This window comes from Phalacrocorax aristotelis, chromosome Z, assembly GCF_949628215.1.
Source record: "Phalacrocorax aristotelis chromosome Z, bGulAri2.1, whole genome shotgun sequence".
NCBI classification, from domain to species: Eukaryota; Metazoa; Chordata; class Aves; order Suliformes; family Phalacrocoracidae; genus Phalacrocorax; species Phalacrocorax aristotelis.
Window position 1 is genome coordinate 51906709 of NC_134311.1, and position 15840 is coordinate 51922548.

Sequence of the window (15840 nt, forward strand, 5' to 3'; positions counted from 1 at the left end):
TGGGGAGTTTGTGGAAAGTTGTGTATAGTTTGTGGACTTTGACAGATCTGTTTGAGTTGTGCATGTGACTGGGACCTGTCATGACAGACTTGACTCTTCACAAACAGGAGATGGTTTTCAGACCTTTGTGGAGGGCTTGGCATTGGGACCCAGTCACCACAGGTCACGGTAACATCTGGCCTGTGTGCAGACTACACAATGTTGAGGGCTTCTCAAGGCTCTAACCTCTGGGGGTAAGGCAGCCGCTAGCTCATGTATTTAATTTGAAATACACTCCGTTGAGCCCTGGGTGATGTTTATGCAGCCACCCCACTCTGCTGTCAGTATTGTAGCAGGGACTTGAGATGATTCAAACCATTGATTTTGCATCATGCATGTTTGATTTTTTCTCAGTCTTGAATTTCATTTATTCACATTTCCATGACAAGAACTGCCTGGGTGCACACTTCTCTGTGCACACTTGACTTAGTCTCTGCCTAGCTGAAAAGTACATAAGGGGCTTGCATACTGCTCTGGAAGGGTGGAAGTTACCTCTGTGCTTAGGATCAGCACAAGACAGTGGGCCTAATCTTAGAGCCTGAGCACAACTGATGCACAAGTCTTTTGTTGTCCATCCGCACAGGATGATTTCACTTAACGTTTATTGTGCTTTGAAATCTGTTTTACCTCTTGATCATTCAGTAGTACATTAAAGAGCCAATGCACCTGTAAGTTCAAAGATGCATCTCACAGTAAACATCCCAAAAGATGGGAGTTTTTCTGCACACAGTTACTCTTGTGCTTACTACTATTGTTTGTAGAAGTTAGTGATTTCTGTACCAGGGTCTGCTTTATAGCAAATGAGTTCTACAATATTTTATTGCCTCTTATCATAGGTTGGGTATGATGAAATTCGATAAGCAAGCATGATGTTTATTTTTAAAATTATCACAGTTTTAGCACCCACTAAATGGGCAAGTGTTAGTTGTGATGAAATCTGCTGTACTTCAGTCTTGATTCTGACAGAACTGAAATTCCTCCCTTGGTAAGCAGTAAGTTATGTATTTTTTAATTCCCTACATATGTTGGCTTGTTTGTTTTGTTTGTCTATTTGGTTTAAAGCCATATCCAGTTCTCTACGTAAGTATTAGGACATTCTCCATTATATAGTTACCCTAATTAATTAATGATTTTTGTATTTTTTCCAGTTTATGACTTTCCAGCAGGGTCCACAGGTATCTTTGGTGATTCAGCTCGCAGCATGCCAGAGGATAGCAGTTTCCTACAAGTAAATGCAGTGGATCGTTGTTCTAGCCAGCTTTCTTCTGTCTACACTGAAGGCTAAAGTAGCGTAAATCTAGTTACAAGAACTTGATTCCATTTCATCTTGACCTTCTGATATATCTCTACAAAATTTTTCTCTCCGTGAAACTGCCATGTATGTATGGGGATATAGATTGATATACATACAGAAAGGAGAGAAAGAAAGTAATTGCTGAACATTCATCATGTTATCAAGCAGTCAACTGGGAAAGAGAATGTTTGGAGAAAGCAAGCTTTGCCAAAACCTTAGCAATTGTTTCTTTTCTTTTCATCTGTGGCACAGGAACTCTGCTTTTTTTTTTCTTTCTTCTTTTCAATTTCTTAAAGGGAATTCACAGACTGAATAAGAAAATTGCTTGTTGGCTGAAATCCTTTCAAGCTGAATGGGTGGACCTGTTGAAGAACACAGCTTTAGAAAACTCCTTTTTATAAAAAAAAAAGGAAAAGAAGTAAAACCAGAGCATATTACAAACATTTCAAAGGCACACAGCTTTTTGCACAACCTGTTCACATGTGATGCTTCCAAAATCAAACACACACAAGCGTCAAAAAGGGAGAGAAATTAGACATGTATCCTGGCACTAACCATTGGGGTAATTGGTGCAGGTTCTTTTTGGTGCCAAACATCATTGGTACTGGATTTATTACAGGCTTTGGTTTAGGCAGTGTTTTCCTTCCCTCTGTATTTTAAACCATACAATATGGCCATTGCTGGTTTTCCAATATTCCTTCTGACGCAGTGCTTAATGCAATGAATAAGAAGGGTTAAATGCACTACATGAGAAGGTACATGGACTTTGTCTATATTTAGCACAGCTGCTAGATAAAAATCAGTATGTTTTAACTTTCTGTTGATATTTAATTATGTTATAGAGTTTTATTGCTGTATGTGCTATAGTACTCTGTAGGAAGGTTTAAAATACCCTGTAGAAAATATATTCTTCCTTAAATTCCACATATTTTTTTAAAAGCAATCTGCACTGCTTCATTTAAAGTTTTGTTGCCCTAACATTTTTCATTTCCATAACACATTTTAGGAGGAAGAGCTACTCCTAAGTTTGCCATGTTCCCTTTGGTTATTTAGAGATGTAAAACAGAACTGCTTTGGTGGTTTTGATTTTTCTACTCAGTATCAGGCTCTGGTCCTTTAATTTAGTCCAGGATGCAAGAAAATGAGGTTGCACTTTGTGGAAGCTACAAGGGTATGAGTTAAAACCAGTATTCTGAGTGGAGATGTGTCATTGCTGTGATCCTACATACCTTGGGAGCAACTCTTACGTTATGCAAGACTGAATTTTAGGTTATTAACCCCTGTTCATCAGTTCCGTGGACTTCTTACTGTGTAGTGTGCAGCTTCATATTCTCATGACTTGAGTTAATGAGGACAAAAATCCAAAGTTCATTCTTACAGGCTAGACCATAACTACACTTCTGAAATCACTCGTCTAGAAAGGTGAATTTAAAAAGATGTTTATACAAACATTTTCTTATCCTGAGAAGCTTTTGTGAGTTGCTGAAAGCAGTTTGGGTCAAATTCATAATTTAATTTGCCATTATGTTGCATAGATGAATATACATCCGGATGTTTATAAACACTGGAAGTCTTCTGAGGTTTATATTCAGTGAGTGTATTTGTACATAAAGGCATATGTGCTTATATGTTTAAGGAGATTTTCATCCAATAAATGCAAAGTATATATGGATAAACTGTACACATAAATAACATACAATAAGAAGTAATATGGCTTAAATCCAGATAATTCTGTACTAAATTCTTCCCCCTTTTGTTCTGCTTCTCACATCACAACTGAATGTGTCCCTCTGCTTCAGCTTGCAATAGTAGGTCTTGTTACCAGATGTGGTTTGCATTGGTTTAAATGATAGCAGGCTTCCCTGCACAGGTATACATACACCAGCAAAAAGACAGTCCTTTTGCATTAATGTATGATCTGGCTCAGCGCATTGACAGTGAGTTTCATTTTTTAATAAAGCTTTAATTTTGTGCTATCTTAAAGCCCTTTCTGTGGCCACTCCACATGCATAGCTTGGTTCGTCAGGAGGAATTAGGAATGCTGAACACTTCAGTTTCAAATGTGTAGAACTATGTTTTGTTCCATTGAAGTCAGTAAGGGCAGGATCAGGCCTGGTGTATACATATGCATGTATATGTACATACATACTTTTGTATACTTCTATATATGTAAGTCCTTCAGGGTTCTTTTAACCACATGGTCGTCCAGAAGTTGTCAGTTGCTGTGTACAAAACTTAAATATTGCTGCTGACTTCAGCTCTGTACCACCTTGACTTTAAACCTTTCGAACTATTTTTTCTAGGATCTGAATACAGAAGCTATCCAGTAGAGAGGGAGCTTATACATCAGGAAAGATCCTGACCGAAGGGAAAGTGAGAAGACAGAATTCAAAAAGGGTATTCATAATCTGGGGATTCATCACTTACATTTAAAAAAGGAAATTTTTGCAGGTCGTTCATTCATTCATTTTTTCACACACAAACACACACGCACATATAGAATACGTATTTACAGCTTTCTGTGAGCATTAATCTTAGAAAGAAAGAGCTAGAGTACAGCCAAGCAAATGAGAGTGGACTATCAGTGTGTTAAAAGGTACACCCTTGTTTACTTCTGTATCGAAGACAGAGGATTCTTCGTTATTATTTCATTATTCTCTTTGGAGTCTGACTTTCGGGGATCAACTTTTATCACTGAGGACAACTGTATTAAAAAGAACCATTTTATCTCATGTATTTTGAATATTTAAATAGGGAATTGTGTTTGTCACATGTTACAATGAAAAATGGTGCTTGTGAAAACACATAGTGTAATGCCAGTTACTGACTTACATGCAAATACTTGTGCCTCAGTGATTTTTGTGTTGTTATTCTACTTGCTGGATTATTAACTTTCTAAAGGGATTCATATCTAAGAGATGAAGTTATTTAGACTATGGACATTAAACAATATTCTGATGAACTTATTTACAGTCATCCTTTTATACAGTTCTCTTGTTTTCAGACTCAAATGGTCTATTTATATCTGCATTAGAAATGGGTCTACACTGGAGTTTAAAATATAGTTTCAAAGCGCATGTGTACATGTGTGAGTGTATGCGAATGCATGTGTGTATTTGGATCTCCCTTTCTCTCTATATATATATACACATGATATACCTACAGGCATTATGGTTTACTAATACTGGATGCTGAAGTATTGCAGTGCTAAGGCCATCTGTCACATTGTATTTTGTTTTCAACTTTCTTTGAAGAGGTGTGAATGAGTATAAAATTACATTTTAACTGTTTATTACCTGTTTTCCCTGCATAATTTTATAGCAGATTTTTTTAAACAGCACTTTCTTGTTGTTTGTGTGAAATTTTGTTGGGTTTTTTTTAATTATTTTTTATTTCCTATGAACAGATAAAGCAAAAGAAAAAGACCACAATTTAAAACCAGCTGAGTGGGGGTTTATTTAAGAAAAAAAAATACCTTTATTCTGTACAGAAAGCAGCATCTTGTGTAATATTTTTTACACAAAGCACTTTGTTGAGGAAAGAAAAAGAGAGTAGGTTTTCCTAAACCTTGCAGAGTATTCTACATATTTATACATGCTTATTCATACAGATATGAAGTCCATTTGCCATCCTGTATATCTGGCTGATATTAGCTCTAAAAACATATATGTTGCATACCATGAAAAATAAATTTTTAAAAGAATTAGTTATGCTTTTTTCTCTACTAGTATGTATAATTTTGTGATTTGTTGTAGTTACTTTTCATATAATCATAAGTTATTCTTGTCCTGTTTCATAAAATTCTTTTTTATGTAAGAGGTAAATTTGAAAGGTGTATGTGCATGGTACAAAATAAAAGTGGAAAACTATAACTCAATGACATGACAAGTAGAACGTCTTATTGTGAGATGCCTTTCAAGAATACTGCTCCAGGCATTGTCTTTCACCATAAAACTACTAGTATTTGCATGGGTTAGTATAATTAGAAACAGAAATAGAAAAAAAAATCTCCGAGATTTCTTCTAAAAAACACTCGGGTCAGAGTTTTAAGTCTGGATTTAATTATTGTTATAGTGAGGCTAGAGATTTGTAGTGGTAAATCAATGCCTCAGTATGTGTTTACACCCTGGGTGGAGACACAAATAAAAGAACTTTTAATTACATTTTTGGGCTGTGATAATTTTTATTGGCTTCTTTGTTCATGTGGTTCTACAACACAACGTGTAAGGAGATTTTGCTTTTCTGTCTGTTATTATTTCTAACTTAAGCAATTAAGAAGTTATTTCAGAGCATTTAATGTAAGGAAAAGAGCATCTATTTTTATTAAGCATTAGGCAAAATGCTAACAAAAGATAGATACAGTGGTTGATATTGTCTATATTGTCCAAAACACATCCTGAGAATCCAGCATGCTTAGGGCATAAGAGATTACCTTTTACCGCACCCAGAAATTAGACTAGAAATCTAAGGACAAAATACAAACTAATAAATCAATTAAGTGCAAAATAATCCTGTTATATGTTTGCAAAGATACCTTTGAAAATAATGGGCCAAGCTGATTTTACTACAAAATTAATATCAAGGATGCTTCTGAGTCAGTCATGAGCAATACAAAAAATAGTAAGCCCAAATTCATTGACTGGTATACAAGTGAGCTTAGTAGAGCTTTACTAAAAATGAACTTTGCCCAGTGCATTCTTATTTACCCTGCATCTTAATTTAACGTAAGAAACCTGCCCCATGGTTTAGCAAATATTGTTAGTGAATCCTGCAAGCCACCATAAAGAACTGAGAGTTGTTGAACTCAAGTGTTTCAGAACTCAGTTTTTCTTTTTGATGGAGAAAGAGCCCTTAAAAGGAGAAGTATACAAGTTCCCTGCACAATGGGGAGTAACATAGAATCATAGAATGGTTTAGGTTGGAAGGGACTTTTAAAGGTCATCTAGTTCAACCCCCCTGCATCTTCAACAGGATCAGGTTGCTCAGAGCCCCGTCCAAAATGACCTTGAATCTTTCCAGGAATGGGGCATCTACCGCTTCTCTGGGAAACCTGTTCCAGTGTTTCACCACCCTCATAGTAAAATATCTTTTCCTTATATCCAGTCTAAATCTACCTTACTTTAGTTTAAAACCATCACCCCTTGTCCTGTCACAATAGGCCTTGCTAAAGAGATTGCCCCCATCTTTTCTATAGTCCCTGTTTAAGTACTGAAATGGTGCAGCCTTCTCTTCTCCAGTCTGAACAACCCCAACTCTCTCAGCCTTTCTTCACAGGAGAGGTGCTCCAGGCCTCGGATCATTTTTGTGGCCCTCCTCTGGACCTGCTCCAACAGCTCCATGTCCTTTCTTGTGCTGAGGACCCCAGGGCTGGACGTACTGCAGGTGGGGTCTCACCAGAGCGGAGTAGAGGGGCAGAATCACCTCCCTTGACGTGCTGGCCACGCTTCTTTCAACATGGCACAAAGCCATGTGCTTTTCTCTGGTTGCCTGAGCTAGATCAGTTTTTCATGCTGTCCTGCAAACCCTCCTATAGTAAAATAGTAAAGTGTAGGAAAGAAATAATATGACAGCTATACTCCTCTAGAGGACATAATTTCTTAATGAAAGTTGCCTGAACTTTTTATTCTATAAAGTGTTGGTGTTTGGTTTTTTCCTATTTCAGAACAAAAGCCATTTGGAAACATCAGAATTTCTCACAAGATAGAAATTTGGCTGGCAGGGTGGTGGTGGTGGTTATTATTTCGTTGCCTGTACGTAGTCATAGGAGTCCTCCCATGCACCTGTACCAAAGCCACAGTGTGTTCCTGAATTTATACCAGCTCTGCCCTATTGGAAAATAGTTCAATAAAGCTCCATTTGCTATACAGCTATCACCTTTAATATGAGTGGAGAAAACCAAACAGAATTCTTCCATTCTGAATATGAATCTATTCATACTTACTGCACCTAATTACAAGATACCTTGTAATAGAGTGACTATGTCTGTACAAAAACACAACTGTCCATTTTCCTAGGCCATGATCCTCAGGAAAATGCTTCTTCGTGTTCAGACTTGCTCTTTTCTACCTTGAATCGTTTTAACATCCCAAAATGATGCTGCAAGCCAGAGTCTGGGCAGAACTAAGTAAGACTGTAAAGCTCTGGGAAAGCAAGTGAAAAATACTGGTGCCCGAGTTGTCTTCTCCATACTACCTGTTGGAGAAAAATGGGTGGTTAGAAATAGGCAAATAATACAAATCAATTCCTGGTTACATGGCTGGTCTCAGCTTGAGGGTATTGGCTTTTATGACAACAGGACGTTCTTCAACAACCATAAGCTGCTAGGGAGGGATGGACTCCACCTGTCTGGAGGGACAAGGGAATATTTGGCAGAAGGCTGGCAAACTTGGTGAGGAGGACTTTAAACTGAGAAACTCAGGGGGAGGGGGACAAACTGACAATGCTAATGCCATCACAAACAATGGGGGAACAAGGCAGGACAACCTGAGCAGTGATAAAGGTGCCGTGGCGGCCTCATGAGATGGCAACCAGGAGACCAACCACCTCAAGGGTTTGCATGGCTGTAGTGGGTACTTGTACACCACTTCAGGGAAACCTGCGTGCTCAAGCACCTTTCTGAAATGCCTGTACACCAATGCACGCAGCATGGGGAATAAACAGGAGGAACTAGAGGTCTGCGTGCAGTCACAGGGCCATGATATCATTGCAATCACAGAGACATGGTGGGATAGCTCGCATGACTGGAATGTGGTCATGGATGGCTACAGGTTTTTCAAGTCAGACCAGCAAGGCAAGGTTGGGGAGTTGCTCTTTATGTGAGGGAGCAACTAGAATGTATCGAGCTCTGCCTTGGAGTGGAAGGAGAACAAGTTGAGAGCCTGTGGGTAAAAATTAAGGGACAGCAAAATATGGGTGACACTGTTGTGGGCGTTTTCACCAGCCACCTGATCAAGATGAGGAAGCTGATGAAGCCTTCTACAGACAGCTGGAAGTAGCCTTGCAATTGCAGGCCCTGGTCCTCTTGGGGGACTTCAACCACCCTGATATTTGCTGGAAAAACAATACGGTGAGGCATGCACAATCCAGAAGGTTCCTGCAGATCATCGAGGACAACTTTCTGATGCAAGTGGTGGAGCAGCCAGCAAGGTAAGATGTGCTGCCTGACCTTATCCTAAGAAACAAGGAAGGGCTGGTTGAGGACATGAGGGTTGGGGGTACCCTTGGCTGCAGTGACCGTGAGATGGTGGAGTTCAGGATCCTGTGTGGTAGAAGCAGGGCAACAAGTAGGATTACAACCCTGAACTTCAGGAAAGCTAACTTTGGCCTCTTCAAAGACCTGCTGGGAGGAATCCTATGGGCTAGGGCTCTAGAAGGCAGGGGGGTCCAAGAGAGCTGGACAGTATTCAAGGACCACTTCCTCTGAGCTCAAGATCAGTGCATGCCCAGGAGGAAAAAGTCAGGCAGAGGAGCCAGGAGAGCTGCATGGATGAGCAAAGAGCTTCTAGAGAAACTCAAATGGGAGAGGGAGGTTCACAGTATGTGGAAAAAAGGACTGGCTGCTTGAGAAGAATATACGAACATTGTCAGGGTATGCAGAGATGTGACAAGGAAGGCCAAGGCCCACTTGGAGTTAAATCTGGCAAGACATGTCAAAGATAACAAGAAGGGCTCTTTAAATACATCAGCAGTAAAAGGAAGACTGGGGATGAAGTGGGCCCACTGCTGAACAAGGTAGGGGCCCTGGTGACACAGGATGCAGAGGAGTTACTGAATGTCTTATTTGCCTCCATCTTTACTGCTAAGGCTGGCCATCAGGCATCTCAGCCCCCCAGGAAGAGAGAAAAAGTCTGGAGAAAGGAAGGCTCACCATCGGTTAAGAAGGACTGGGTCAGAGATCACCTATTGAAACCAGATCCTCACAAATCCATGGGCCTCGTTGGGATGCACCCATGAGTGTTGAGGGAGCTGGTGGATGTGCTTGCTGAGCCACTCTCCATCATCTTTGAAAGGTCATGGAGGACAGGATAGGTGCCTGGGGGACTGAAGGAAAGCAAATGTCACTCCAATCTTCAAAGAGGACAAGAAGGAGAACCTAGGAAACCATAGGCCAGTCAGCCTCACCTCCATCCCTGGAAAGGTGATGGAGCAGTTCATCCTGGAGGTCATTTCCAGGCATGTAGAGGACAAGAAGGTTATCAGAAACAGTCAACATGGATTCATGATCATGCTTGACCAACCTGATAGCCTTCTGTGATGGTGTGACTGGCTGGGTCAATGAAAGAAGAGCAGTGGATGCTGTCTAGCTTGACTTCAGTAAGGCGTTCGACACTCTCTCCCACAGCATCCTCACAGGCAAGCTAAGAAAGTGTGGGTTGGATGAGTGGACAGTGAGGTGGAGAGAGAACTGGCTCAACAACAGAACTCAGAGGGTCGTGATCAATGGAGCAGAGTCTGGTTGGCGGACCATCACTAGCGGTGTTCCCCAGGGGTCTGTCCTGGGTCCAGTCCTGTTCAACATATTCATCAATGACCTGGATGATGGGATAGAGTGTAACCTCGGCAAGTTTGCAGATGATACCGAGCTGGGGGCAGTGGCTGATACACCAGAAGGCTGTGCTGCCATCAAAGGAGACCTGGACAGGCTGGAGAGCTGGGCCGAGGGGAACCTCATGAAATTCAGCAAGAGCAAGTGGAAGGTCCTGCACCTGGGGAGGAACAACCCCATGCACCAGTACAGGCTGGGGGCTGAACTACTGGAAAGTGGCTCTGCTGAGAAGGGCCTGGGAGTGCTGGTGGGCAGCAAGCTGACCCTGAGCCAGCACCGTGCCCTTGTGGCCAAGGCGGCCAATGGTAACCTGGGCTTTATTAAAAGGAGTGTGGCCAACAGGTCAAGGGAGGTTATCCTCCCCCTCTGCTCTGCCCAAGTGAGACCACATTTGGAGTGCTGTGTCCAGTTTTGGGCCTTCCACTTCAGGAAGGACAGGGAACTGCTTGAGCAAGTCCAGCGGAGAGCTAGGAAGGTGATCAGGGGACTGGAGCATCTCCCTTATGAGGAAAGCCTGAGAGACTTGGGTTTGTTCAGCCTGGAGAAGACTGAGTGGGGATTTCATCAATACCTGTAAATCTCTGAAGGGTGGGTGTCAGGATGATGGGACCAGGCTCTTTTCAATAGTGCCCAATGGCAGGACAAGGGTCAATGGGCACAAGTTGGAACACAGGAAGTTCCACTGAAACATGAGAAAAAAACTTCTTTACTGTGCAGGTGACAGAGCAGCGGCACAGGCTGCCCAGGGAGGTTGTGGAGTCTCCTTCCCTGGAGACGTTCAAAATGTGCCTGGATGCGTTCCTGTGCCCTCTGCTCTGGGTGTGCCTGCTCAAGCAGGGGGGTTGGACAAGATAATCTCCAGAGGTCCCTTCCAACCCCTACCATTCTGTGATTCTGTGATTCTGTGAAATGCATTTTGAATTACCTGTTTGTTAAAGTTTCTATGTAAACAACTGTAAATAAGCCTCCTCAAGAAGCAGCTTTAAAAAGCTTTTCCCCTAATGGACAGTCTTAAAGTGGACAACTTCTGCATGACTGTGTATACTCACTCACTGCAATATATAGCTACAGGAAACAGAATGGTAAAATTAATATTGCAGAACAAAAATGTTAGTTCTTTTAAGGTTGCTGTGTCTCCTTCCAAAATGTTAATTTATACTTTTTTTCTACTTTCCTTGAAACTATGATGTTCTCATTTAGAAGCTAAGTATGAAAAATCATTCTACCACATCTTCCCATGCCATTTATAGATTTACAACCAAAGTAAATTTGCCCAGCAGTCAGTATCATTAATGATTCACAAATGAGATGGGCTAGTTCAGTGAACTGTAACAAAGAACGCCTTTCTATGTGTCCATTTAAAAGTTCCAGCATACCTTTGTTATAACTAGAAGTGCAAACCTCATGCATGGTTGCAACTAGGTACACAGGATAAAGCATTACCAGTACATCTAGGAAGACAAATGAAAATATAACCATTTCCTCAATATCATGCATTTTCCCCTTTTGACCAAAAAGGTACTTGAATCTGCCAGTTAGTGGGCATGCTGCAGGCTTGGCTACACATGTAAATCATCCGACTTCAGCTACTCCTGGAATGGACACAGTGAGTATGATTAAGCTCATGAAAACCAGGATGCCCTGGCCTCCTTATTCCCTGAAAATTCTCTGAAAATTCCAGCATGAATCTGTTGGAAAAACACAAAACAAAGTTGCTGCTAGTACTGTGGCTGACATTTACAATCACAGTAACAAGACTGACAGCTTCGTGATTTCACTTGTTAACCCCGACCTGGCATAGCACACAGTTGTAATTATACTGTATCTATCTTTGGTTGGAGGAAGAGGAAGGATACTTTGCTTAAATGGAAATTAAATTAGTAGTGCCTGAGTGATGATCCTAGGCAAAAGTTAAAGCAGGAATGTTGGACCAGCTTATCCGTCAAAGAAGGGGGAGTAGTGTTTGTTGGATGGCACCATCGCTGCACTAAACTTTCATTCATGATCGACTTGACTTTTATCCAATGAGGAATCCAAACATTTCTGCAAAATGGAGATTTTTACCCTGGTCACTTAAAAGCTGTGAAAGCTGCGTTCTATCATATGTCGGTTTGGGTTTTTTTTTTTTTACCCAATCCTTCTTTAGAAGCCAAATAAAAATTGCTGGATACAAGTTGTCTAGTTTCAATGCCAGTTTTCTCTTTTATGACTTTGTTAAGACAAGACTGTCCACAAAAGCATTAAATATGGTAGCAATTTTGTGATCTAGATATGTAATGATTAGAAACAGTATTAAAATGATTTAACTAATTTTAGGGAACCTGCTGAAATAGAATCTGCACAATGCTAGTAATTTCTATCATAATTACTCAAACCAAAGCTGAACCACCATTTACAGTAAGGTGAGATTACCTAACTAATGGAAAAGCTGCCTAAAGGTTGAACTGAAAACAAAAGTGGCACTCAGACCCACTGTGGTACTCTTCCTTGTGCTACACTTTTTCTGCTACTTGCAGTTGAGTGTCTCAATTACTCAAGGGCTCTGTTTCACTGTAGAGACTGGCACATGCAGAATTTGCGCTGGCAGTTGGGCTTTTCAGCTTGGTGGGCCTTCTTCATGGAAACTGCATGCTATATACATTGCTGAGCAAACCTACTTTGAATAAAGGTGGGGGTGGTTGTTTGTTTTTTAGCTATAACTGACTTACATAATAGTGGCTTCATTGCATTTACTTTATACTTTCTTCTTTGATCCCTAACCCCAGCATGACAGTCAATGAGGCTCTATGCTCAATGGCTCAAAGGACAAAAAGAATTGAGTGTGCCAGTCTGTTGTTCCTTGCTTTACTTTCACCTCACTGTGTGACCTCCAACAGGACTTTTAACATACAGGAACAAGCTGAAGCCAGGCTGCTTGGTCTGATCAGTTTTTCATGCCTTACTGATGGAGTTGTTACTTTCACTGTATGAATTATGGCCTCATGCAAGGCTATTGTTCAAGTCACCACACACGATGAAGGCTGTTAGCAGAGAAACAAGGGCCTTAGGGGAAATTATGACTAAAAGTGATCTTCATGCTCCTTTGGACCAAGGGATTGCTGGTGTTGGGCCTACTGGTCATGCAAACTGGAACACTCTGATAGCAATAGGTTTGCTGAAGCAACTGGCAACCACTATGGCCCAGGACTGACCGCAGTCTGTGCCTTTCCCAAACATGCTCTCTGCACAGATCGATGGCTTTGGTGACTCTGCCACCTGAGAATCTCACCCCAGAAAGGATCTTCAGGAAGCTGACCAGCTGGGTTTTACACTGGACTTGGGAGGATCATTGTTATTGAGCAAAGCCAAAGCTTCTGGACGTAATTCTGACCACCTGTATTAGGGAAAATCTGAAGGAGAAGCCTAGTATCTATTTTTGCCTAATGAATGCAATGAATTGCATCAAATGAATTCCTGCTGAGCAGTCTAATATTTATTATTGCTGTTTCTTTGTGTTTAATGGCTTTAGGATATTCTTTTATGCTAAAATCAATACCAAGAAAGGAGAGGAAAAAAGCTTTTCGTGTAGTATCTTTTCTCTTCTGTTGCTCAGAAAACCCTCCTGACAAAGCACACTAAACATTTTCCTTGGTTTGGGACTGCACAAATACGAGTGAGGGTAGATTTACACCTCTCTGCTTGCAGAAGGTAAGTAGGATAACTTACATTGCCCTAAGTTGTATATCCTGCTTGAGAATCATACTTAAGTTTAAATTTGAACTGAAGTTTGGGTTTAACCTAAAAGCAAAAAGAAGTCACTGACATGTTCAGGTGCGTTTTGCCAATTTGCTCAAAACATACTGCAACTAAATCACCTGAAGGCAGACATGGTATTTCTATCCCATTAGTTTACACAGTTTAAGCTAGTTGTGGAATCAAACTCAGAGTCCTGTTAGAAAACCTCAAACACAATTAGTGTTATGCTGCTCTTCCCAAGATCCACTGGGAAACAGTGGTCTTGTGAATGGAAAAACTCCATCTCCTTGCATGCTTAATATGTGAATTGTGGCCTGCTGTGTCATAGGAGGCATCATTGCTCTGGTGAGGATGAAACGTGTTGTCTTTAAAGAATCAAAGAGTAAAGGAGATGATAGGTAGATATATAACCTATTTCTCCACTTAAAAACAGTAACAAACATTTAGCCTGCAATGAAAGGGTCCTAGTAACTTGGTTTCAACTGCAAAAAGAAGTATCATTACAGCAAGCTAGCAGTAGCAGGGAACTGGTCACAGGCAAATGAAACTAATTTTAAATGTTGATTCAAGAGGCTCAAGAGCATTAAATTTTCAGGAAAAAAATGGTGAAGGAAAGAAAAACAGTCATAGTACAACACACCTATAAACCATATATGTATAGAGGCACAGGAAGGACAGGTGGGACTTGATAAAAGATTTTTCCTTTCGAAGCTCTCAAGGCTCTTTCCTAAAACAAGAGGAGAATACATCATTAACCTTAACTGGGTGTTGCAGTTGCCAGTAACATAACATTTATAAGACTATGAATTGTAGAGTTTCAGACCAGCTAAAGCCACTGCAAAGATCATCAAAACAAGAAACTACTATTTATTGGAAGATGTAGGTTACTTATAATCTAGAAGACCTTCCAGTGGTGGTTTGTTGCCTTCTAAATTTGTCTTACCTTGATTTTATGCTGACAGCTCATGAAAGCCTTGTTCCAACTTCATGTAAACCCTTGAGCAGATTCTCAATGGCACTGTACATATGTACCTGTTAATAACAAGTTGCCATGGTGAAAATGTACCACCAGTTTGGCATGGCAGAGTTGTACATCCAGTCTTCCTTGACATAACTGACTGCAAAAACTATACCGCAAAGGGCAATTTTGCATTCACTGGTTCCTATTCTTTTATTCCTCTCTAGTCTTGTCTCACCTCTCATTCTCTCGCTTTGAGAGAGAACTGACACCAAGTATGCAGTCTTCCTTGGTATTGCCATCGCAGTCACTGAATACCCTGAGACTCACTGTCAAGTTCACTCTACATGGAAAGTAGGGAAAATCTCACCCCAAAGACAGGAGGAACATCTGTCATCCTCTCTCCCAGTTTTCTGCTGGAGTGGGAGAATAATAGAAAAGTCTATAAAACTGAGACATTCAAATGTTAACTGTAATGCAGGCTTTTTGAAGCGTACAAGGAGCGATTCTGCTAAAATATATATAGAGAAAGCATGTTATGAGCATGAATACCAAATCAGGCCTAGTAAGTACCACAGTAGAAGCTCATCTAAATTTCATATACTCGGGTTTGGGTGAAAAGGAGGGAAAATGTGAGTAATCTACATTTTTTGCCTCTGATGGCTGCTCCCTGCTAGACTACGTGTGGGTCTGTAAAATGCTGGAATTAACCCCATAGTCTTACCTCATCCTGCAGGCATTTAACAAAGGCAGTATTCTTGAATGCTAAGTTTCAACTAATTATCAGAACTGAGTGAGAGGAAAAGGGGACAAAGAGCACCTGACATGATGCCATGTTAATAATTCACCCAGACGTCTAGGATAACATAAGCTTTCTGTGCAACATTTCACGAGCTCCTGAAATGGCTCTTATTTCTCAGCAAAGGAAATCATCTGATGAAAAATGGCAGCTAGTAAGTGTGTTAGAAGTGTGTCACCTCATTTTACATCATTTAACCTGTGTAAGTGTATAAAGCACTGTTGCTGCAGAGTTGTATTTTACACACAAGAATCACAATATTCTTTGCTTTTCTCAGTCTTCTTACAGGCTCCAGTAATTAATCCTGGAAATTGTACCTGGGAATTCCAAACATGCATCTTTGCACAGTGACAAAATGTAATGGGGTGCAAGGGCACTCCCGAAACAACAGGGTGAAAAAGGATCTCAGACCACAGTTCTTGAAGAGGTCACATTCTTAATGAATTCTTTGAATAGCATAAATGTGATGG

The 15840-nt window shown here is 40.7% G+C and overlaps 1 protein-coding gene and 1 long non-coding RNA gene across 3 annotated transcripts in view; one reads left to right on the forward strand and one right to left on the reverse strand.

Moving 5' to 3' along the window:
- GLIS3 (GLIS family zinc finger 3) overlaps positions 1 to 5496 on the forward strand; it is a 177939-nt gene extending 172443 nt beyond the window's left edge. For both annotated transcript variants that reach the window (XM_075078828.1, XM_075078827.1), the window contains one exon: positions 1188 to 5496. In XM_075078828.1, coding sequence (XP_074934929.1) covers positions 1188 to 1324 — 137 coding nt within the window. In that variant the 3' untranslated portion in view covers positions 1325 to 5496. The remainder of the gene's footprint in view (positions 1 to 1187) is intronic.
- On the reverse strand, positions 5490 to 15358 carry LOC142050306 (uncharacterized). Its single transcript, XR_012657989.1, has 4 exons — positions 15296 to 15358; positions 14557 to 14645; positions 14254 to 14340; positions 5490 to 7525 (listed from the first exon to the last, which is right to left on the reverse strand). It is a non-coding gene; the product is annotated as an uncharacterized LOC142050306 (long non-coding RNA).
- Between the last annotated feature and the right edge of the window lie 482 nt (positions 15359 to 15840).